Here is a 23,326-nt window from a genome sequence, read left to right as displayed (position 1 = left end):
CCTCCTACAGAAACCATATTAAAACCAAAAATATATTTCTCTCCCCCATCGATTTCCATTTTTTCAAACATTTTTGAAAAAGCTCCAGGAGCCACTAGGGCAGCGTTAAAGAGATGCATGCGGCTCTGAAGCCGCGGGTTGCTGACCCCCGGTCTAGATGACTAACAGGTGTCCAGGTCCAGACCATCACCCTCCTCCTCCGTGCTTCAGTGGGTCTGAGCTGGTTCTGCTGGTTTGCTCCTAACCTGGTTCTGGACATTCAGACCAACATCTCCACCTTGGTCTAATGTGAGGACGTTGGTCCAGAGGTCTGCTGGTCTGTTCTGAAACAGTTTCATGGACCTCAGCGGTTTCCTCCTGGAAACACTTCCTCCAGGAAACACTTCCTCCAATTTACCTCCTTAAATCCAACACAAACAGTGAATTGTTTTTGTATTTTTTTGTCATTGCTGGCTTTTATTTTGGTTAAAATGATGACGTCCAGGTGATAAAATGACATGTTTGTATTGATCAGAGGTTATTGTAGTAAGAACCACAACCATGTGAGTTTTTATTTTCCTTTTAGACACAAAAACACACGATTAAGAGAGAACTCAGTAACTTTTATACCTCACTATCTCTACTCACACCAATAAAGGTTTCTTGTGATAATATGTTCCCTTTTAAATACAGGACTGTCTCAGAAAATTTGAATATTGTGATTTTCTGTAATGTAATTACAAAAACAAAAATATCATACATTCTGGATCATTACAAATCAACTGAAATATTGCAAGCCTTAATATCCTATCTCAAAAAATTTGAATATTCTGGGAATCCTAATCTTAAACTGTAAACCATAATCAGCAATATTAAAATAATAAAAGGCTTGGAATATTTCAGTTGATTTGTAATGAATCCAGAATGTATGACATTTTTTTTAATTGCATTACAGAAAATAAAGAACTTTATCACAATTTTCTAATTTTCTGAGACAGTCCTGTATGTTTAGGTGAAACTAGACCCAGATTTTTGTTTGCTAAAGTTTGACCCAAAACAAAAAACAAAGATCGGTTGTTTCACAGATCTCTTTGTGGTTGTAAACTACTCCTACTGATTTCTGTTAGGACAGACTTCTGAGCAGGTGTGGGGGTTTAAATGATGAGGAGACTGATGTGGGATGCAGGTCCATTCTCTTTGGGATAAAATTCTGCATGAGAATGAAAAGTTCTGGGGTGAAGAACGTGTCATGATCCAGATTCTTCGTTGTGGTTTTTCCTCACAGTTGATTCTGAAAATCGTCTGTTCCTGAAGACCAGCTCTGCTCATGTGCGTCATGTGTGACTGTGAAGATTTGTGAGGGAAGCACATCAGAAACTGTGAGTCCACAGAACCAAAACCCTTCCTCCATCACTCAGTTCTTCTGTCGTTCTTCACCTTTGCACCCGCAAAAACTCAAAATCCTAACAAGAATATTTGTCTTATTTCTAGTTAAAATGTCTAATTTTTAGTAAAAAAAAATCTCATTACACTTAAAACAAGACTCATCACTGGAAAAAACAACAATTTTCACCTGTTTCAAGTAGATTTTCACTTAAAATAAGTAGAAAAATCTGCCAGTGGAACAAGATTTTTTTTCCTTGTAATGAGAAGATAAATCTTGTCCCACTGGCAGATTTTTCTACTTATTTCAAGTGAAAATTTACTTGAAAGAGTTGAAAATTGTCAAATAATAAAAAATGTTTTACTAAAAATGAGACATTTTAACTAGAAATAATACAAATATGGTAAGATTTTGAGTTTTTGCAGTGTGATCAAACATTTAAAAAGACAGATCTAAGGAGCGATGCTGAACCCGTCTCTTTTGCTTCCTCCAGCTTCTTCCATCGACGCCGTGAAGCATCATGGGAGGCGTGGCGCTGGACGAGGGCGGAGGCGGGGCCAAGGCTCCGGACGGAGGATGGGGCTGGGCCGTGCTGACTGGATGTTTCGTCATCACCGGCTTCTCCTACGCTTTCCCCAAAGCAGTTAGTGTGTTTTTCAAGGAGCTGATCAGGGAGTTCGACGTTGGATACAGCGACACGGCCTGGATCTCCTCCATCCTGCTGGCCATGCTGTACGGAACAGGTAGGCTGCCCCCTGCACGGGACACGCTCCACTTCACATCACACACATATGCACCAACCTGGGAGGTGCACGTGCATTTGAACCATTATCATCATTATTATAATCTTATTTAGTCCTCTTTGGGCCACGACGTATGTCTCTGCTGCAAAGGTCCCGTCCTGCCTGCCAGGACAGGAAGTGTTTTCTGCTGGTTTTCTCTCTCCAATCCTGCACTAAGATAGATAAATAGATATATAGATATGTGTTTATTGTTTGTTTGAAATTTGTTTGCAGCAAAAGACACATGGCAATTTGACAAACATAGCATAAAAACAGGGACACAGAACAGTAACAGACATGGTGCATCCACTTGTACATGGTGTTGCCCAGCCAGCTGGAGGGCTATTTCCTAGCAATATTTAAAAGTTTAATGGCTTGGGGTATAAAGGACTTGTTTGACCTGTTTTTAGTGAACAGGGGGGGGCAATAACGCTGAGCTGATGGCAACAGTTTAAAACTGGAGGTAAGTGCACTGCAAAAACTCAAAATCTTAACAAGAATATTTGTCTTATTTCTAGTTAAAATGTCTCATTTGTAGTCAAAAACTCATCACTGGAAAAAAGAACAATTTTCACTTGTTTCAAGTAGATTTTCACTTAAAGTAAGTAGAAAAATCTGCCAGTGGAACAAGATTTTTTTACTTGCAATGAGAAGATAAATCTTCTCCCACTGGCAGATTTTTCTACTTATTTCAAGTGAAAATTTACTTGAAACAGGTGAAAATTGTCAAATAACAAGTTATTTTTCTGGTAATTACTCTTTTTTTAAGTGTAATGAGATTTTTTGACTAAAAATTAGACATTTTAACTAGAAATAAGACAAATATTCCTGGTAAGATTTTGAGTTTTTGCAGTGTGGGTGCCTCTCATCAGCCACAACGGCCTTTGCCTTGTTTGTTACCGTCTCTGTATCTGCTTTGGAGGGGTGTCTGTTGTTACTGTCCTCCTAACAGACCTCTTTTGTGCCTCAGAGTTATTCCCAAACCAGCAGATGATGCAGAAAGTTAAAACACTTTCAATAAAAGCACAATAAAACATGTGGACCATTTTGCGTTAACATTAAAAGACAACGGTTTCTTTTAAAAAGTACAGTCTTTGTTGGGCCTTAGTGCACAGGCAGTCAGACCTTGTCCCAATTGTCCCATTTAAGTTTGTGATCAAGCACAACCCCAAGGTGCTTGTATTCGGTCACAGACTGGATCACCTCTCCGTTGATAAAAATGGGCTGAAATTAATTTTGCTTCCTGAAATCAACGGTCATTTCCTTAGTCTTTAAGGTGTTGAGGACCAGGTTTGCCCTCTCACACCATTTAAGAAAATGGTCAAGAACTGGCCCATGCTCCTGCAAGAAGGGTCGTCACACCGGTTATTTTTAGTTGTTGCAGCGGTCAAGGAGAACCGGTCTACCTCACGCACTGTATCCCATAATGCAATGCACAAGCAGTGCAGTAATCACACAGTTAACTTCTGCTTCTACTTCTACTTCTTTACAAACTGGAGCCAGTCTGCAAATGTTGCAGCGGATTATAAAGGACATCACTGTTATGATGACAACTTTACCATCAGCAATCATTTATGAAATAATCATTAACCTCTCTACGGCAGAGTATTAGGGCCATGCAGGTGAAAAAATATTTGAGAGGGGAAGATTTTTTTTTTATTGTGCACTTCGAGAAAAAAGTCGAAATGTCCAGAAAAAAGTCGAAATATCCAGATTAATGTTGAAATACAATTTATAGAATAAAGTGGAAATTTGGTGAATAAAGTCGAAATTTTGCCTTTTTTCTCAACATTTGGACTTTTTTCTCAAAATTGTACTTCAACTTTAATCTCGACATTTCAACTTTTTTCTCGACATTTCGACTTTTTTCAGGAAGTGCTAGGGAAAAAATATCTTCCTCTAAAATATTATTTTTATTTTCATCCTGCCTGGCCCTAATACTCTTCCGTAACCTCTCACCTCTGTAAAAGACGATGAAAAACTGAAGTGTTAACATCTCCTGTTGCAAAAAAGCTGAAGTAAGTTCCCTTGTAGATCATCAGCAACATCTCTGACGCTTTTATCCAAGTTCTGACCACAATGACTCCTTGAGCTGCATCGTAATATTTTCCTCCCAGCCGATGGCGGCGTTCCTCCCGGGAACGTCACCTGGCATTGCTGTCCACTGTCCGTCAGTCCAGTCCAGACAGTTTTTTTTTATTGTTATTTTTATTGATTTTGGTTTTAAAGTAAACAAATATGACATAAGGAAATATAAGAACACCATATTCTACACAGAACACACTGAGCAGGAATTCACACACGATGATGAAGCAAAATGAGTAAATATATATAGAGGAAGAAGAAGAAAAAAAGGGGGGGGTAAAAAAGAAATAGATGTACAATGGTAAACAGAGAAACAAAAGAAAAAGAAAAAGGACAGGGAGGGAGGGTAAATAAGACTGTTAACAGTTGAATGGGTACATGACCAAATATCCAGATAGTGAGGTTTACAATATTCCACTTGGTTAAAACTCAAGTATAAGCTTCTCTAGGAATACATGTCCACATAAGTCCATAGAGGCCTCTCTGCAAAGTCTGAGCACTCTCTGTTCCAGTGTAGTTTAAGAATGGGTCCCAAATTTAATAAAACATTGAGCGTTTGTCCTTAAGCCAGTAGGTCATGGATTCCAGAGGGATGAGCTCCATTATACTTTGTTGCCATTGTGAAAGCTGAGGAGGTTTGTCAGAAATCCACTGACGTAAGATGCACCTTCTGAAACCAAACAAAAGAACATCAAGCAGTTTTACCATGTGGGCTTTAAGATTCAATGTAGAATGTATTCCAATAATACAAGAAAGGGGTTTAGGACCTAGATTTTTACCAAATATTCTGTCCAGACAGTTGTGGCAGGCAGTTCCTCGATGGGGGAGTGAGCCCTGGGAGGCAGGACGAGCAGCTGTAAAACACGCACCTCTTTCCTAACATACCAACATTCCCGAACCTCATCGGATTTATCGCACCTATCTAACGTTATTCGTCTGCTTTCTGTTGACGTCCGCCGACGTCTCCCCTCCTGCGTAGACCGGGTCTGTTCCCAGTTGTTTTGGACTAAAGTGTACGCTAAATGACTGAATGTAAATATGAACGGAAAGATAATAAAAGAATAAGACGTATGCATTATTGCCAACCTCATGAATCGGCAAGTTTTAACCAAAACCTTCATAAGCTATAAGTTACATGTGGATCAGTTATTAACGGTCCCTTACACGACGCTGCAGTCACGTCAGTCAGCATTTGGTTTTATCTCAAAGACATCTCAAAGGGCAGCACGGTGGCTTAGTGGTTGGCACTGTTGCCTCACAGCAAGAAGGTCCCCGGTTCGACTCCCAGGCCCAGCAGGACCTTTCTGTGTGGAGTTTGCATGGTTGCGTGGGTTTCCTCCGGGTACTCCGGTTTCCTCCCACAGTCCAAAAAAACATGCATGCTAGGTTAATTGGTGATTGGTGTGAGTGTGAGTGTGAGTGTGTCTGGTTGTTTGTGGGGGACTGCGGGTGGAAACTAGCATTACTGCTAAAACCCGGTGTATTCACACACTAATGTAGTGTGCATTAATATGCATTGTCCCGTCTAAATAAAAATAAACTTAACTTAATATACAGGACTGTCTCTGAAAATTAGAATTGTGATTTTCTGTAATGCAATTACAAAAACAAAAATGTCATACATTCTGGATTCATTACAAATCAACTGAAATATTGCAAGCCTTTTATTATTTTAATATTGCTGATCATGGCTTACAGCTTAAGAAAACTCAAATATCCTATCTCAAAAAATTTAAATATTCTGGGAATCTTAATCTTAAACTGTAATTGCATTACAGAAAATAAAGAACTTTATCACAATATTCAAATTTTCTGAGACAGTCCTGTAAATGCAAATGAAATCCAAAAGAGAAGCTGTGTCTTTATGTCTTATTGTTCAAATATATGAAAAACAAACAGACATCAGATCTCAGGAGGACCTGCTTGTCCTGAGAAGCTCCAGACCCGGTTCCTGTCCTATATCTACCAGTTGTTCAAAAGATGCAAGGTCATTATCTACATAAAGATCCTGTCATGAATGTTTCTCATTTCTGAGCCACACAGCAAAGGTTCCATCCGATACTGGAGGAGGAAACGTGTGATTTTTTGTTACCTAAGCAGAAAGGGCAAGTGCAAGAAAGTTGAGTGCAAATGATTTCTTGAACCGAGTCCAGATTTTTACTGAACATGCCCCAACAGGGATGGAGGTGTAATCAGAGATGGAGTTTACTAGTGGGAGTTCAGTGCACAATAAAGACAAGGAAGAGGGTCCACAGGAAATATGTTCCAGGCTTAACCATTAAGGGGTATTTGAGTTGTCAACATCTGACATACAGAACAACGGTGCGCTAATGTTGGCCCAACAGTAAAACTAAAAACCTGGGAAGTGCCATGGCGCCCTAGAGATGCAGTCTATGCAATATGCATCTCTGTATGTGTATATGAGTTCATCCATGGCACTGAAGAAGACTTTAGTCAGACATATGAGAAGGCTCTGATAAATAGATAAAGGAACTTAGGCAATACATTCATTTTGATGGTATTGATCCTTCCACTCAGGGAGAGAGACAACAGATCCCAACGTTTAATATCCTGTTTCAGATTGTCTAACAGGGCCAAGAAATTAGTCTCATATAGGTCTTTGAAGCTTTTTCACATTTGTTTTAAAATGGGTTGAATTAAAAGATGACTGGCACTTTTTCACTTTTTTGAAAATGTATTTTATAACCCGATATTTTGCCAAAACGTTTCAATGTGCCCAGTAGATTAGGGAGGCTTGAGGAAGGGTCTGACATATACAGCAACAAATCATCTGCATAAAGTGATACTTTACACTCTGAACCCCTTCCGGCAACTCCCTTAATATTAATATCCGGTTGAATAGCTAATGCCAACAGCTCTATTGCAGTAGCAAACAAGAGCGTGGACATTGGGCAGCCTTGTCTAGTGCCTCTTTGCAGTTTAAAATATATGGAGAGATTATTGTTGCTGTGTACTGGGGCCATTGGAGAGGAGTAGAGAACTTTAATCCAAGACACACATTTTGGACCAAAGCCAAATTTCCCAAGAGTGTAAAAATCGTAGTCCCACTCCACCGAATCAAAAGCTTTTTCAGCATCAAGAGATGGTCAAATCTCTGGGGTGTCGGATAGAGAGGGACTATAAAGGATGTTAAGGAGGCCGCTCATATTAACCTCTCTGGTCAGGTGAAATAATTGAAGGAAGAGCCACTTTAGGACGTTGATCCAAGAGCATCGCAAGAAGCTTTACAACCGGAATGGCAACCAAGATGAACCACCTTGGGTGGCTAAAACGATAATTAACTCAGTGAAGAACAGACTTGTGTCAATTATCCCTGTTCAAAGTCTTTAACAAGACTCAAAAATCTAATTTCACGTCAGTAATTGTAGTGATTAGATCTCTACAGAGGCTCTGAGGTAATTTCAACTTTGTATTTGTGCTAAAAAGTGTAAACGAAAAGTGTTTTTCTGCCACAGACCTGGATCAGCACTAAGGTTTTCATGGCCAGACAGGTAAACGTTAGTGGTCGCGCCGATGAACGGCCTCTTTTGAAAGTATTTTCCTTGACATCAGAGTCCAGGACGAGCTGTCCTTATTTACTTTACACGCGCATCCAGAGTTAAGAAGGCTGGGGTTTGTCTGCCGGGACTCTAACCAGACCACGGCTGAAGTGGAGGGACGTTCAGGCCTTGGCAGACGCTGTAAATAGCACGTCCCTGCGACGGCGCTCACCATATTAGAGCAGAGACCTGGACTGGCTGTGCTGAGTGGGTGGACAGGGAAAGAAATCAACAACTGCCACGGACTTCAGTGTCAGCAGCGCTCCTCACACACGGGTGCCATGAGAGTGCTCGGTAGAGAAGGAAACCCACTGTGACCACATGAGCACCGACTTCAACCACGTGAAGTGAGAGTGAGATGGAGAAGAGTGAGCTTACTTATCCAACTTTTCTCAACAAATTACTTATAATCCAAAAAAGATTCTTAAGAACGATCTCTCAGTCTGGTAGATATGAACCATCTGCACCTCTTTTTATGAAATATTCACTATTATCCATTCATAAACGTAATGTTTTTCACTCACGCTTGAGAATAAGTTTATCAATAGAAAACAAGATCTTCCTGTCACTACCCAGCAGTTTTTTACTTTTTCATCTGATTGTAATTCATATCCATCTCGACACAGTGGCAATCTTCATTTACTCTTCTGTCCAACATTTGGTCATCAATTTAATAATACATTTAGATCCAAAACTCTGGAATGACTTGAATGTGTCGCTGAAGTCAACATTATCTTTTACCTCCTTCAGAAAGTTATTAAAAAACCATCTTATTCTGTCTTAACCTTCAATGTTCAATGTCATATCTTTAATGTAATCTAGACCTTGTATCCATGTTCTCTTTTACGGTTATTTATAATTTTAATATAATATACAAACCGGGTTCGGAAGTTGGGAAATTGTGTAAAATGTAAATAAAAACAAAATACAACGATTTGAAAATCCTTCTCAACCTATATTAAATTGAATACACTACAAAGACAACATATTTAATGTTCAAACTGATAAACTTGTTTTTTGCCAAATAATAATTAACTTAGAATTTCATGGCTGCAACACGTCCAGTAGAAGTTGGGAAAGGTGGCAAAAAATACTGAGAAAGCTGAGAAAAGCTCATCAAACACCTATTTGTATATATTTAATATATAATTTTAATTTGTTGTACATTATCTCTGTTACTTCATCACAGTTGTTGATGGGAGAGAACTCTGTACAAACCCTTCGGGCTTCGTTCCCTCCATGCACTGTTGTGCCATTGAGCCCCACCTCCCTCCTCTCCAGCTCTGGCTGTCGGGTTTAAGTCCCCTTCAGTGGTTTGCTAGCTGTAAATACGTATATATGCGTGTGCTGTGGAGCATTTTATGAATTAAATGAATAACGAAGAGCCAGAGATGACCTCATGATCCTGAAGAATGCCACGTACGCAGGACTGACCGTAAAGTCTGCATCCCCTCTGTGACTAAGGGAAGCTGCGGTCCTGATGAGGTCATGCTTCCCCTGCACTTCCAAGGAAAACATGACTCAGGTTTATACAATTCCAGAGAGCAGAGAGGAGAGACTTTTCCCTTTGTCATGTAACGGAGGACTCATTTCCAGGAATGTCCTGGTTATGAAACCAGTTCCTGTTGACGCTTGACTGGAATCGTTGCATTGATGCTTGTTTGGTTTTCACCGGAGAGCACAGAGGGAGCCGGACAAGCCCTTCTGTGATGTCACACCTGGGTTTTGAAGCCTCTGTTATCTACCTGCCTGGCACCATGTTGGGACCAAAAAGGGGGGAGGAGCAGGCCGGGAGGCAGGCTGGGACACGCCCACCTTCGCTCAGTCACCACAAGTTCTACCTCTTACCAAACATCACAACTGACACTTTTCTCCACCTGCTCTAACCTGCTCGCACAAACTTCTTCACCTCTTTTACACTTTCCATTACTCTTAATGGTTAACCCTTAGTAGACCAACCCTCCAGCTTCTTTAACTGCTCCCTGTAGCCAGTAGTGGGAGAATTACGGGACCCCTAGTGCCCAGTGGGGGAACTACGGACCCCTAGTGGCCTGTGGGGGAACTATGGGACCCTAGTGGCCAGTGGGGGAACTATGGGACCCTAGTGGCCAGTGGGAGAACTATGGGACCCTCGTGGCCAGTGGGAGAACTATGGGACCCTCGTGGCCAGTGGGAGAACTATGGGATCCTCGGGGCCAGTGGGGGAACTACGGGACCCTAGTGGCCAGTGGGTGAACTACAGACCCCTAGTGCCCAGTGGGGGAACTACTGACCCCTAGTGGCCAGTGGGGGAACTACGGGACCCTAGTGCCCAGTGGGGGAACTAAGGGACGCTAGTGGCCAGTGGGGGAACTACGGGACCCTAGTGCCCAGTGGGGGAACTACGGGACCCTAGTGCCCAGTGGGAGAACTAAGGGACGCTAGTGGCCAGTGGGGGAACTACGGGACCCTAGTGCCCAGTGGGGGAACTACGGGACCCTAGTGGCCAGTGGGGGAACTACGGGACCCTAGTGGCCAGTGGGGGAACTACAGACCCCTAGTGCCCAGTGGGGGAACTAAGGGACGCTAGTGGCCAGTGGGTGAACTACAGACCCCTAGTGCCCAGTGGGGGAACTAAGGGACGCTAGTGCCCAGTGGGGGAACTAAGGGATGCTAGTGGCCAGTGGGGGAACTAAGGGATGCTAGTGGCCAGTGGGGGAACTAAGGGATGCTAGTGGCCAGTGGGGGAACTAAGGGATGCTAGTGGCCAGTGGGGGAACTAAGGGATGCTAGTGGCCAGTGGGGGAACTACTGACCCCTAGTGCCCAGTGGGGGAACTACGGGACCCTAGTGGCCAGTGGGGGAACTACGGGACCCTAGTGCCCAGTGGGGGAACTACGGGACCCTAGTGGCCAGTGGGTGAACTACAGACCCCTAGTGGCCAGTGGGGGAACTACTGACCCCTAGTGGCCAGTGGGGGAACTACAGGACCCCAGTGGCCAGTGGGGGAACTACTGACCCCTAGTGGCCAGTGGGGGAACTACAGGACCCTAGTGGCCAGTGGGAGAACTATGGGACACTAGTGGCCAGTGGGGGAACTACAGGACCCTAGTGGCCAGTGGGGGAACTACAGGACCCTAGTGGGCAGTGGGAGAACTATGGGACACTAGTGGCCAGTGGGGGAACTACAGGACCCTAGAGGCCAGTGGGGGAACTACAGGACCCTAGTGGGCAGTGGGGGAACTATGGGACCCTAGTGGCCAGTGGGGGAACTACAGGACCCTAGTGGCCAGTGGGGGAACTACAGGACCCTAGTGGCCAGTGGGGGAACTACGGGCACACTTCTGAATTGGTATGAATAAAATAACTACTACTACTACTAGGTCGTCCTCAGACGAGCCGTCCATCGTTGTCTCCAGTCATCCCGATTCTCCATACATCTTTCCAGTTCGCTGGTACTCTGGGCCCCTGCATCCTTCTTGAGTATGTCCACATATGTTGGTGTAAGACGTCCTCTTGACCGGCGCCCGCGTGTTGGCTCCCACAGCACCAGCTTGCTGGCTGACAGTTCTGTGTGTCTTTGGCAGTGCCCTGCAAGTCTCATTCTCCTTACAGCAACCTTTTCGCTCACCCTTGGTATTCCTTCATATAGGACTTGGTTGGTTACATGTGCATTCTTGCTGATGTTAAGCACTGCACGCAACATCCTGGTGTAGCACCCGTCCAGGGATTTCACTAGGGTTGGTTTGAGGGTCCAGCAGTCACTGCCATAGAGGAGAACAGACTCTACTGCCGCGTAGAAGAAGCTGAGTCTGATTTGACGGGGGAGGTTGGAGTTCCATACACTGGTCATCCCGTTCAGGGCCCTCCATGCAAGTGCCTTCCTCACTTTTAGATCTTGCTCAGTTGAGTTGACCCACGAACCCAGGTATTTGAAGTCATCAACTTCTTTCAGCACAGTGCCTCCTGCTGTAGTCAGAGGTTGATGTTCTGGTGGAATGTTGTAGGTGATGACCTCAGTTTTCTTGGCGTTTAACCTGAGGCCAACCTTGGCACACTCTAGCTCTACCCTGTTTAGTAGTTCTTGTGCCTGTTCCACGTTGTCAGAATACATAATAAATATAAATATAAATAATAATATATAAATAATAAAATAACGCTGCTTAATTAATCAGGCTGGTTGATTATTATGAGACAGTTTTTTGAGAATCCTGCTCCGGTCCTTCCTTTCCTTACCTTTCCTGACCTTTCCTGACCTTTACCAAACCCTTGTGAGTAAAAAGCAACATCTATAGAGTGATTACTCTCGCCGGGTTTATGCGTTGTGATTCCTTAGAAAAGTGAAGGTGACAAAACCGTCAGTGTCAGGAGGAAGTGGTTTGTTTCCTCGTACAGCCCACATCCTCCCGACACATCACCATGACAACGCAGCATTCAGCCATTGCAGAGAGAGAGGCTGCTGCAGCAGCAGGGACATGTTAGCCTCACAGGGCCGTTTTGGTGACTATTAATGTTCCTGGTTGACAACGCTGGTGGTGTCAGTTTCCTCCTCTCACACGGTGATGACATCAGTGTTACTGTAACACTTACTGGACATTTTTAATAGTCTAATGCACTTGTTATTTACATACAGCCCCAATGCAAAAATGCTGCGATGCTGTTAGGTGTGAATCCTCAGCAGTCAGATCTCGTAGGTGTAAATCTGGAACGACACGCCTCCTCCCAACCATGAGAGAGCCCAACAATGATTGATTGATTGAAACCTTTATTGTCCCCTCGGGGGGAAATCAGTTGCCAAACAGCTCATGACATTCAAAAAGAGGAAGACAAACAGAAAAACAGAGCTGACAATGCAACAATACATATAAATAAACACATTGCTGGTTCAACAAACACGAAGTGCTGGTAGTCGTTTGCCAAAGTGCAACAATGATGCGAGGCTGCAGCGAGCTCTTCAGGGGCTCCAGTCTGGGGTGACGCCACTCTTTCCCACTATCGTACTTCTTATCTTGTTTTGCTTTCAACTGAAGCAAATGCAGCCTCTGGTACAGACAGAGAACAGACCACATCAGTCACCGAGCTCCTCTACAGCCACGTGACTTTCTATTATGTATATTTATTAAGACGTCTGTCTGAGGTTGTCTTGCATATACTGTATTATGGTGTCCATAAATGAATAAATAATACATTTGCATCTATGACTGTTGATTTGCATGAGAAACGTGATGTGAGAGAGTAACAGGCTACGATACAAACCTAGGACGGTGGTTACAGTGGGTTACAGCTGACGGGCTAAAGCTACTCAAAAGATTAGAATGAAAAAGAATAGGAAAACTAAAGGCCTTAATCATCAACTTCAGGGGAGTTTTTACCTGCCATTGTTTATGTTATGGGTCGGGGGTTTATGTTCTGGGTCTCTGGAAAGCGTCTAGAGACAACTTCTGTTGTAATAGACGCTATAAATAAAATAAAATTGAATTGAATTGAACTTAAACAGCTTTTTTTTTGTGGCCGCAGCTCATTCAGAGGCACAAAGACTCAGACCTGAAGGGGTTAAAGGTCTAAAAGCAGCTGGTGGGGGGGGGTCTCTGGTAATGCCTGCCCAGATAGTCAACCAGCAACCAAACGCCACATTCACACTCTGTTCCTGGTTCAACCCCCTGGAAGTCACACATCTGTGTTGTCGCGTCGTTGCCGTAGCGATGCTGCGTTTGTGAACCCGGGGAAGGGGCACGGCCTCAGACAGACGGGATGGGACAAGAGGGATGGGTTTGAGGTTTTCCTTCAGGAGCTCCTCTGCTTGTAAAGAAAGTATCAAAAACACCGTTGCCAGGAAACGTAGGAATGTGTCCTGAGCAGGGCTGGGGATCGATTCAAATGTCAAGAATCGATTCGATTCCGATTCTTGAAGCAGCACAATGTAACTTTCAGCTTTTGTTGAGTTTGGCGGCTCCTTTGGACAAAAGTGGTAGTGCTTTACCAGTAGTGTGGCAGGGTTCCTACCATCCACCTCAAAGTTACATAGTGCCAGTGAAGGCGATACAGACTCCCTCAGACCATGACAGAGGTTCATTAAACCTGTTGGAAGTTGATGTACCATCACAATGACTCTGGAAATATTATATTAAGGTGGAAAAGTTACGTAGTGCTGCTTTAAGATTCAGAATCGATTATCAAGATTTGAATCGATTCGATTCTGATATTGATTTGGGTTAGTGTTATTAAAACTGTTTATTGAGCTATTGCCTGAATTATATGACTGTAGTTATGCAACATATTAATACTAGTATTATATTGAGATTCAACAGCAAGTATTGCAGCTAATGATGCTGTAAGGACCAATCACCTCCCAGAATGCTGATAGAACTGCTTTCAGAAACATCATGTGGGTCAGAATTACCAAACAGATCCAGGGCAGCAAACAGAGGATGTATGAAATCGCTTTTATTTTTACCCACATTCCGTTTAATTTTTTCCATTTTCGGTCTTTTTCGGTTTTTAATTTTTTAGAATTCGTTTTTAGCATTTATGCAAACTTAACCCCAAGACAGTATATAAAGTAATGAAATATAGACAATTTGCAATTATAACTGAAAACTGTAATGTTTCCATACTTTTAAACATATTTAAAGGCAAAAACATGGCAAGTTATTCTCGTGTCCAACATTAGCATAAACAAAAAAATACCAAAAGTTGTAATGATGAAAAAAATCGATCTTTAGACACCAATCGATTCTTAGGAATTAATATGAGAATTGATTTAGAATCGGAAATCGTTTTTTTCAACACAGGGCTAGTCCTGAGAGCTGATTCTGTCAGTAAAAATGATCCTCAAGTATCTTGGCTGTAGAAATGAGCGTTGAACCAGAAAATCTGGACCATTTCAACATGGGGTTAGGAGTGAAGAAAGAAAAGAGTATTTTTCCCCTTGATTCCCGGCCAGCGGTCAGACACGTTTGTGCGTCTCTCCCTGTGTTCAGGTCCTCTGTGCAGCATCCTGGTGAACCGGTTCGGCTGCCGCCCGGTCATGATGGTGGGGGGCCTCTTTGCATCGTTGGGGATGATCCTGGCCGCCTTCTCCACCTCCATCGTCCACATCTACCTCACCGCCGGAGTCATTACAGGTTAGAACGTCCACACAAAGCTTCAAACACGTCAGCTCTGTTCAGGTGAACTCGGGGAAAGAGTTGAGTGAAGCATCACAGTGTTGGGGAGGGGTGAGCTCACGGAGGGGCGAGCATCGCAGCAGCTCTGAGGACGTCTGACCCAAGACGCTGCCTTGTTTCATCAGTGTATTATGTAGAGGATGCAGAGTTCTCCGGTAAACTGAGACGCGTTTGTTCATCTTGAAACAATCGGCTCCAGAGGCTCCAGAGCAGAGCCAGCCTTCTTTTTTTTTAATTTTATTTTATTCTCTATTTCATTCATTAAAATAAAAACAAAACAGTTCAATATAATTACAACAAATTTCTTTCCTTGAATGAAAGGGAACAGAAAGAAGACTAAGCTTATTTTATCTGTCCCTTTTTCCTAAGAAATCTAATTTCAATTAATGTAATAATAAAAAAAACCAAACAAATTACAAATTACGCAATAAAAAAAACACTTTCCAATACACGTAATTTAAAAAAAACAGAAACAAAACTACAACAAAGTTATAAATAATAACACAAAATAGCTGTCGTCAAACACAAATAGTCGTATTCTTTTTTGATCCAAAGAAAAAAAGTATGACAATGGTGCTAAAAAGGGATAAAGAAAAAAAAGAAAACCCACCTAACGTAACAATTATCATGATATTTCTTCATCAAACTGGCTTTTATTTTTCTTTTAAATGTAATGTTTGGCATTCTTTGGCTTCTGTATCCAGATTGTTCCATAAACTGATACCTTTTACAGAAACACAACATTCCGTTAATTTTGTCCTGAATTTTGGTTTTTTAAAGATCTCTGTTTCTTTTAAGTTTACTTATTTTTCTCTTTTTTCAATTTTTTTTCTGTATATTGATTGGCAAAATTTTCTTAGCAGCTTTCCACATAATTTGCAGAATTCTGTAGTCCACTAATTCAAGAAATTTCAACAGTTTTAATTGAAGGAATAATGGATTTGAAGGATGACTATATTGTTTTCTACTAATTATTCTTATGGCTTTTTTTGTAAAATGAAAATAGACTGAGTATATTTTTTTCAAGCTTTTCCCCAAACTTCAATGCAATAGGTCAGATATGGAACAATAATAGTGTTATATAAAATATACAATGCCTTGTTATCCAGTGAATCTTTGACTTTGTGTGACAGAGCTATTGTTTTTGATATTTTTACCTTTGTATTCTGTATATGTGATTTCCAACACAAATTCTCATCCAGACTGACATCTAGAAACTTTGTTTCCCTTACCCTATGAATTTCAATACCTTTTCAATACCTTCTATACTAATTTGGACGAGTTAAAGCCGTTTTTGTTAATTGTGATGTGTTATTTGTTTATTTTTTCATGTTCTTTTCCTTTAAAGTGATGATAAAGGTCTGAAGCAGCTGTTTGGTCTCTGACTTGGTGGAGGGGCTGAACGTGTTCTCCTTTCTTGCAGGTCTGGGGTTGGCCCTGAACTTCCAGCCGTCCCTGATCATGCTCAACCGTTACTTCGATAAGAAGCGTCCCCTGGCCAACGGGCTGTCGGCGGCCGGCAGCCCCGTGGCTCTGTGCTGCCTCTCGCCGCTGGGCCAGGTCCTGCAGTACAAGTACGGCTGGAGGGGGGGCTTCCTCATCCTCGGGGGTCTCCTCCTGAACTGCTGTGTGTGTGGGGCCCTCATGAGGCCTCTGGTGGATCCCAAGGCCGTCAAGGCCAAGGACCTGGAGCAGAGCAACGGCAACGGCCCCGTGGAGGGAGGGAAGAAGAAGAAGAAGCTCCTGGACTTCTCCGTGTTCAGAGACAGGGGCTTTGTCATCTACACGGTGGCGGCCTCCATCATGGTCCTGGGGCTGTTCGTACCCCCCGTGTTTGTGGTGAGCTACGCTAAAGAGCTGGGGAACGAGGACACCAAATCCGCCCTGCTGCTCACCATCCTGGGGTTCATCGACATCTTTGCCCGGCCTGCGTGTGGCGTGATCGCCGGGCTGAAGTGGGTCCGCCCTCGCTGCGTCTACCTCTTCAGCTTCGCCATGATCTTCAACGGGACCACGGACCTGATTGGCTCGCAGGTGGGGGAAGAGTTCAATTCAATTGTATGTATATTACAACATACGTTGTAATATACATATAATATGCAATTATTACATAAACTATGGCAGGTAAAAACTCCCCTAGTGGGAGAAAAACCTTAAGCCAAACAGTGGCAAGAAAAACTCCCCTTTAGGAGGGAAGAAACGTGGACCAGGACCTGGATCATACACCAAGGGCCAATCCCAATACACCCCCTACTTTCTACTACTAGCCCTCACTCACTACCACTACCCCTAAAAATTAAGCCACACATTTTAAGGCCCTTGTAATCTTCCCAGGGCCCAGTCCCAATACTGCCACTACCCCTACTTTTCAGCACCACCCCTAAATTTGGCTTGCTACGTCACTGCATGGTTTAGGTTCGGGTACGTTAGCGACTGCGTAGTTACGTTTGCACATACGTCACACCATATCAGGAAGCCCAGAGCTAAAAGCTGTTTTAATTTCAGCTGTAGCGCTGTCAATATGCCACTTTATTAAGTTTTAATATTTTTTCAGGTGTAAAAGTAACCGTTAAGATCCCCAACATGGGCTCAGTTTATTCAGATAACGCCTGGTAAGAAATTTGCTCCGAAAATTTCGGGATGAGAACTCGGGAGCTGATTTATGGTTACGTGTTAAATCGACGCGTAGGGTACGGCGTAGGGTACGGCGTAGGGTACGGCGTAGGGTACGGCGTAGGGTACGGCGTAGGGTACGGCGTAGGGTACGGCGTACGGCGCGCGTCGCCGCGTAACCTACGGCGTAGGCTCTGCGTTGGTGTAACGCGGAACCATAAATCAGCCTTTATTCTGGCGAGGTTTGAAAAAGACTTTGCAACAACGAGCAAGCGAGTGATTATGTACATTCACTGGGTGAATATTATGAAAGTAAAATATATATTTCTAGCTAGAAATGTAATCAAAATGCATTTTTATGCAGAAACTAACTCAAAATATTTATTTTATTCACTAAAAAATACGTTTTTTTTCTGATTCAGTCTGCAAATGACGATGAAAAGCATTCTGGAAATTTTTCTGGCCCTCGGTCAACTAGAGTGCATCTGAAAACTCTCGCTCTGAAGGGCTAGATTGATGCCCCCTAACACTCGTTTTCCCCACTACCACTAGGTGAAAAGAGGAATTGGGACACCACTACCCTCACGGGAATGTGCAAAATTTAGGGGTAGGGCTGAAAAGTAGGACTAGGGGGGGGATTGAGACTGGGCCTTACACCAACTAGAGGTTTACTAATCACTAACTAGAGGTTTACTGACACTCTGATTGGTCCGTTGTCCCCAGGCCAAGGACTACTCCTCTCTCGTGGTCTTCTGCATCTTCTTCGGCATCTCCTATGGGATGGTGGGTGCGCTGCAGTTTGAGGTCCTGATGGCCATCGTTGGCACGGAGAAGTTCCCCAGCGCCATCGGCCTGGTCCTGCTCATGGAGGCCATGGCGGTGCTGGTGGGACCGCCGGGGGCAGGTGGGTGAAGGCGCTGCAGATATGCACGCTTACCACAAAATACCACGGAAAACATCACATCTGCTCCTCCTCATGCTTTACGAGTGTAGGAGTGGGGCCAGGCACTTCACTCTTTTTTTTTTTTTTTTTTAGAGATGCCCCAATACCGATACTGGTATCGGTATTGGGGCCGATACTGCTCTCATATACTCGTACTGGCAAAAATTCTCCGATACCACGCATCAACACCACTTCATTGTTGTTGTAGTTACTGATTAGTGACTGTAGGGGGAGATGTTGATGCAGTCAGCGTGGTGATGAGAAGAGAGTGATACATGAGTGAGAAGAGAGTGATACATGAGTGAGAAGAGAGTGATACATGAGTGAGAAGAGAGTGATACATGAGTGAGAAGAGAGTGATAGGCTACCCATGAGTGAGACTGGCAGCGCCGTTTCAGGCAAGATAGAGACAATTAATGCAGCGGGACGTCAGCAGTGTGGACATATTTCAGAATAAGGGACGAGGACAGAAGCAAGACAGACTGAAGCTACTGCTGCTAAGGAGTCAAGAGGAGGGAAGGAGAATACGTGGTTTAACACCAGCAACTTGATAAAACTGTCACGATTAGTTAAACTGGCGGACCCAAAAGCAGAACACAACAAAGTCAAAGTCCAAGGGTGTTTATTAAAAAATGGAGGAAAAAAGCAATCCGGAGGGCAGCGGGATTCTAGTGTGCCGATGAGCAGGCTGAGGCTGAGTGGCAGGTAGGCAGGCAGGCAGGCAAGGCAAACGGCTGGCGGAGATTCTCTGAGGATGAGAAAGACAGGAATGAAAAATCACGAGAAGCACAAAATCTGCACTCACTAACTAAAGTTTCCAAAAATGCAAAACTAGGGAATATACTGGACAGGTAGACTAGAAGCGTTACCACACACTAGGGTTGTGAAACGATCTGGCATCGGCGCCGCAGGATCTCCAAACATTTGTAGACTGGGGATGATTAGCTGACGCCAGGCAGGTGAGGAGACGAGGGAACTGGAACCAGGTGTGCCAAGCTGAGAGCTGGAGCCAAGCCTATACGCCCACAGAACACACACAAACAAATAGACAAGACACAGACACTGACAGACTGTGACAAAAACATCTCAAGACGCATCATAAAGCTGAGTATACGGAGTTTACTAATGTTACTGCAAGAACACAACAGCCAACATTAGCTCAGGTTCTGCAAAAGAGACGGGCCGTTAAAATAACGGAGGCTCTAACCCGTTATCTAGCGCTGGATGAGCAGCCACTGTCAGTTGTAGATGGTCTTCTCGACGCACTCGAGCCACAATATAATGTTTCATTGATGTTACATGTTTGATATTATCTCAAATGTGAAGACAGTGCCAGTGTGGAGACTTTTTATTTACACAGAAAGATTATTTTTTGTTTAAAATAGTTATTTTACTCATTTTATTTATTTTTATTGAATTTATCTGTTGCAAATAAAACCTTCCATCTTCCAATTCATTGCATTTTTCATTGCATTTTTAGCCTAGTTATTTTTGTGGTAGAAGTATCATATCGGTACTCGGTATCGGCAAGTACACAAATTAAAATATTCGTACTCGGTGTGAAAAAAATTGTATCAGGGCTTCCCTAGTTTTTTTAATCAGTGTTATGGCTTTGCTGATGTGTAACTCAGGGACTGTTGATCAGCAGCAGCTAAAGCCAATGGAAGCAGTAAGGTGCAGTAAGGGGTGCTTAGTAATGCCAATTTAACGTTTTTGTCTTTTATTTCATGTTTGTTCAATAAACATTGAGCCAGATAAGAAATGTATTAGTTGTTATTCACCTGCGGGTGTATTTGTGACCTACCTGAAGGGTCTTTTTGCACATGGCTGCACATTTCATCCTCTCATACTGTATCTGTCTGCTGCTCTTGTTTCAGGCCGGCTGCTTGATGCCACCAGGAACTACATGTACGTCTTCCTGCTGGCAGGAAGTGAGGTGGTGATCGCAGCGGTGGTGCTGGCAACGTGTAACTTCCTGTTTATCAAAAAGAAGCCCTCCGTGCCCGAAGACAAGCTGGAGAGCATTGCATTTACAGAGGATTCGGGAAGAAAAGAGCTGGGCCAGAGCGCAGAGGAGACGGACGACGAGGGAGTGAGAGAGAAGCAGGAGGAGGAGACGATAAAAGAGGAGCCCCGACCAAAGAGTGTGACGGTGGACTCCGAGGTGGTGGAGAGGTTCCTGAAGGAGCCGCAGCAGAACGGGAGCGTAGACGCCAGCGCTGAAACACGCCTGTAACCACGGGCAGCGCCTTTCCCTTAATTCAGTGTGCATTCCAGGTGTTCATGTGTGTCGTCGTGGGGAGGTGATGGATGCTACTGCCGCAAGGAGCATTCAGAGCCACGCCAGCAATATGGTGTCACTAGCTGCTTTAAAGTGTGTTTATTAGTAGATAGGATAAGACCTCATTTCCAGCACTGCCAAACTGGGGCCGCAGGGCCACCAGCACATACATTTCAAGGATGATTTTGACAATAATCTGTTTTTCTAGTGTCAACAAATCATTTGAAAACACAATTTTCACGTAGAGATATAGCTTTTAATCAGGTGTGGTGCAATAAGTGGATTAACATCACTTATTGACAATGAGATAAGATGAATAAAAAAGTATCAAAACTGGGTTTTTCCCCCGGGGGGAGGTGGCTGCAGTCGTTTCTGTGCCGAGTGTGGAGGCGAGTCGGACACATGGAGCCATGAGGGGGCGCCAGAGCTCAGCCAGAGATGCAGAGATGCAGAGATGCAGAGCTGCAGAGCTGCAGAGCTGCAGAGCTGCAGAGATGCAGAGATGCAGAGATGCAGAGATGCAGAGCTGCAGAGCTGCAGAGCTGCAGAGCTGCAGAGATGCAGAGATGCAGAGATGCAGAGCTGCAGAGCTGCAGAGCTGCAGAGCTGCAGAGATGCAGAGATGCAGAGATGCAGAGATGCAGAGCTGCAGCCAGAGATGCAGAGATGCAGAGATGCAGAGCTGTAGCCAGAGCTGCAGAGATGCAGAGATGCAGAGATGCAGCCAGAGCTGCAGGGATGCAGAGATGCAGAGATGCAGAGATGCAGAGATGCAGCGATGCAGAGATGCAGAGCTGCAGAGATGCAGAGATGCAGAGCTGCAGAGATGCAGCCAGAGCTGCAAAGCTGCAGAGCTGCAGAGATGCAGAGATGCAGCCAGAGATGCAGAGCTGCAGAGATGCAGCCAGAGATGCAGCCAGAGCTGCAGAGATGCAGCCAGAGCTGCAGCTGAGAGTATTCATTTTCAATTGCAGCCAAAATGAAAACGTTTTCATGTTTATTCTCACAAACATGTTTTTGTCTTTTTTTTTCCTGGAAACTTCCAGGAAGCTAGCTTCCTGGAAGTTTCTAAAGTCACAGTTTCTTTGTTTTCTCTGGTGTAAATCTGGTAATTTATGAGGTGATATTATTATCATCATTTTAGTTTTTTCTTTTAATTTTACAGTTTCGAAAATCAGAAATTCCGTTGTTTTGTTTTTCCTGTAATTTATCCTCGTCTCCACTTTAATTGTGTCATTTTATTTAGTGCAAGTACTCCAACATGCTGTATTATTGGTGGGTCACGGTTGTTATTATTTAGCTCAGCAGGCTTCACGCTTGCTAGCCAGCTTTGTTTCTACCTCAACTTGAATTTGAACTCTCACCTGTTTTCTTTTTCTTGAAGTGTTACACATCAATGCATCACCACGAATCATCTTTAGGGGTATGAACTTTAATCTCAGATTAGACTTTTATACCCCCCCTCCCAGACCACCAGCAGCAAACGTGTGACTGTATCAGTAGCTGGGACTCATTGTGGGTTTGTTAAATACAGAAGAACACGTGTCAGCCTCGTCCTCCAGGAAGCTGCGTTCACTTAGTCGTTGTAGAGCGTTGGGAGAAGCTTTCGTGTCTGTCACAAGAGCTATTTTAGATTTAGATTGTTAGTCAGTGTTGCAGCTGCTTGAAAAGTTGTCGCTGGCCTCGTCGTAACTGTGACTCCCTCCTGGATCGGTGGCGGGCCTGTTTCCTCCGCCTGTGTGCGTCTACGTGTGCGAGTGTGGGTACCTGTTGTTGTGAAGCTTGTTTCTGTTTTTGTGATCTGTGATCATCCTCAAAAGTGACGTGTAAATGTCAGGAGGAGGAGAAATGAAGGACGCTCCCGGACGGGGTCTCCAGATCCAGGTGGATCTCAAGGAGCCGTCAGATAACCTGCCGTTGTGCTTTTCCCACAACTCATATTGGATAAATGTTTGTATTTTCAGTACTGTTTGTGAGTGCTTCTTAAATACAATATTAAAGGAGTTTTATCTTTTACAACTTGGCTTGTTTTTATTATTCTTTCACGTTTTGCAAGAGTGGATTGACTTTTGGATGATTTAAGAAGAAAAGAAACAGAAGGCTGGTGTTATAGCCGCCACCTAAACACCTAAAACATCCAACACCCAACACATGAAAACTCCATGCAGAAGGACCCCTGGTGGGGGTTGAACCAACAACCCTCTAAGGGCCTGATTTACTAAAGGTTTGCGTGCAAACGTGTGCAAACTTGACATCACCCGCAAACCAAAGTGCCAGCTGATCTACTAACAGCGTGCAAAGACGACTGCGCCTCTCAAATGAGCAAAATAGCACACGCTATTCATTTAGTACTTTTGCCCTGATGAATAATCAATATGGGGCGTACCCGCCAGAAAGCGCTAAATACTGGGAGGGGAAAATGCAAATAGGTTAATTTACCACACGCAATGAGATTTACCAAGCCTGAAAGTAATTGCGGGGATTGTGATTGCGTCTGTATTTAATACGTTGGAAAGGAAGGTGCTAATCTGCCCAGCATTACGCACCGATGGCT

The 23,326-nt window shown here is 43.7% G+C and overlaps 1 protein-coding gene across 1 annotated transcript in view; it reads left to right on the top strand.

The window, feature by feature from the left end:
* The window catches only part of slc16a3a (solute carrier family 16 member 3a), a 32,388-nt gene extending 9,597 nt beyond the window's left edge, over nucleotides 1–22,791 (top strand). Inside the window, exons 2-7 of the mRNA XM_061712121.1 lie at nucleotides 1,265–1,358; nucleotides 1,857–2,106; nucleotides 14,750–14,893; nucleotides 16,359–16,969; nucleotides 18,272–18,452; nucleotides 20,369–22,791. Of these exons, the coding sequence (XP_061568105.1) occupies nucleotides 1,884–2,106; nucleotides 14,750–14,893; nucleotides 16,359–16,969; nucleotides 18,272–18,452; nucleotides 20,369–20,727 (1,518 nt within the window). The 5' untranslated portion in view covers nucleotides 1,265–1,358; nucleotides 1,857–1,883 and the 3' untranslated portion in view covers nucleotides 20,728–22,791. The remainder of the gene's footprint in view (nucleotides 1–1,264; nucleotides 1,359–1,856; nucleotides 2,107–14,749; nucleotides 14,894–16,358; nucleotides 16,970–18,271; nucleotides 18,453–20,368) is intronic.
* Nucleotides 22,792–23,326: the final 535 nt, after the last annotated feature.

This window comes from Cololabis saira, chromosome 21 (genome assembly GCF_033807715.1).
Source record: "Cololabis saira isolate AMF1-May2022 chromosome 21, fColSai1.1, whole genome shotgun sequence".
In the NCBI taxonomy this organism is placed as follows: Eukaryota; Metazoa; Chordata; class Actinopteri; order Beloniformes; family Belonidae; genus Cololabis; species Cololabis saira.
The sequence above is the reverse complement of the archived record's forward strand: the minus strand, read 5'-3'. Positions and strand labels throughout refer to the sequence as shown.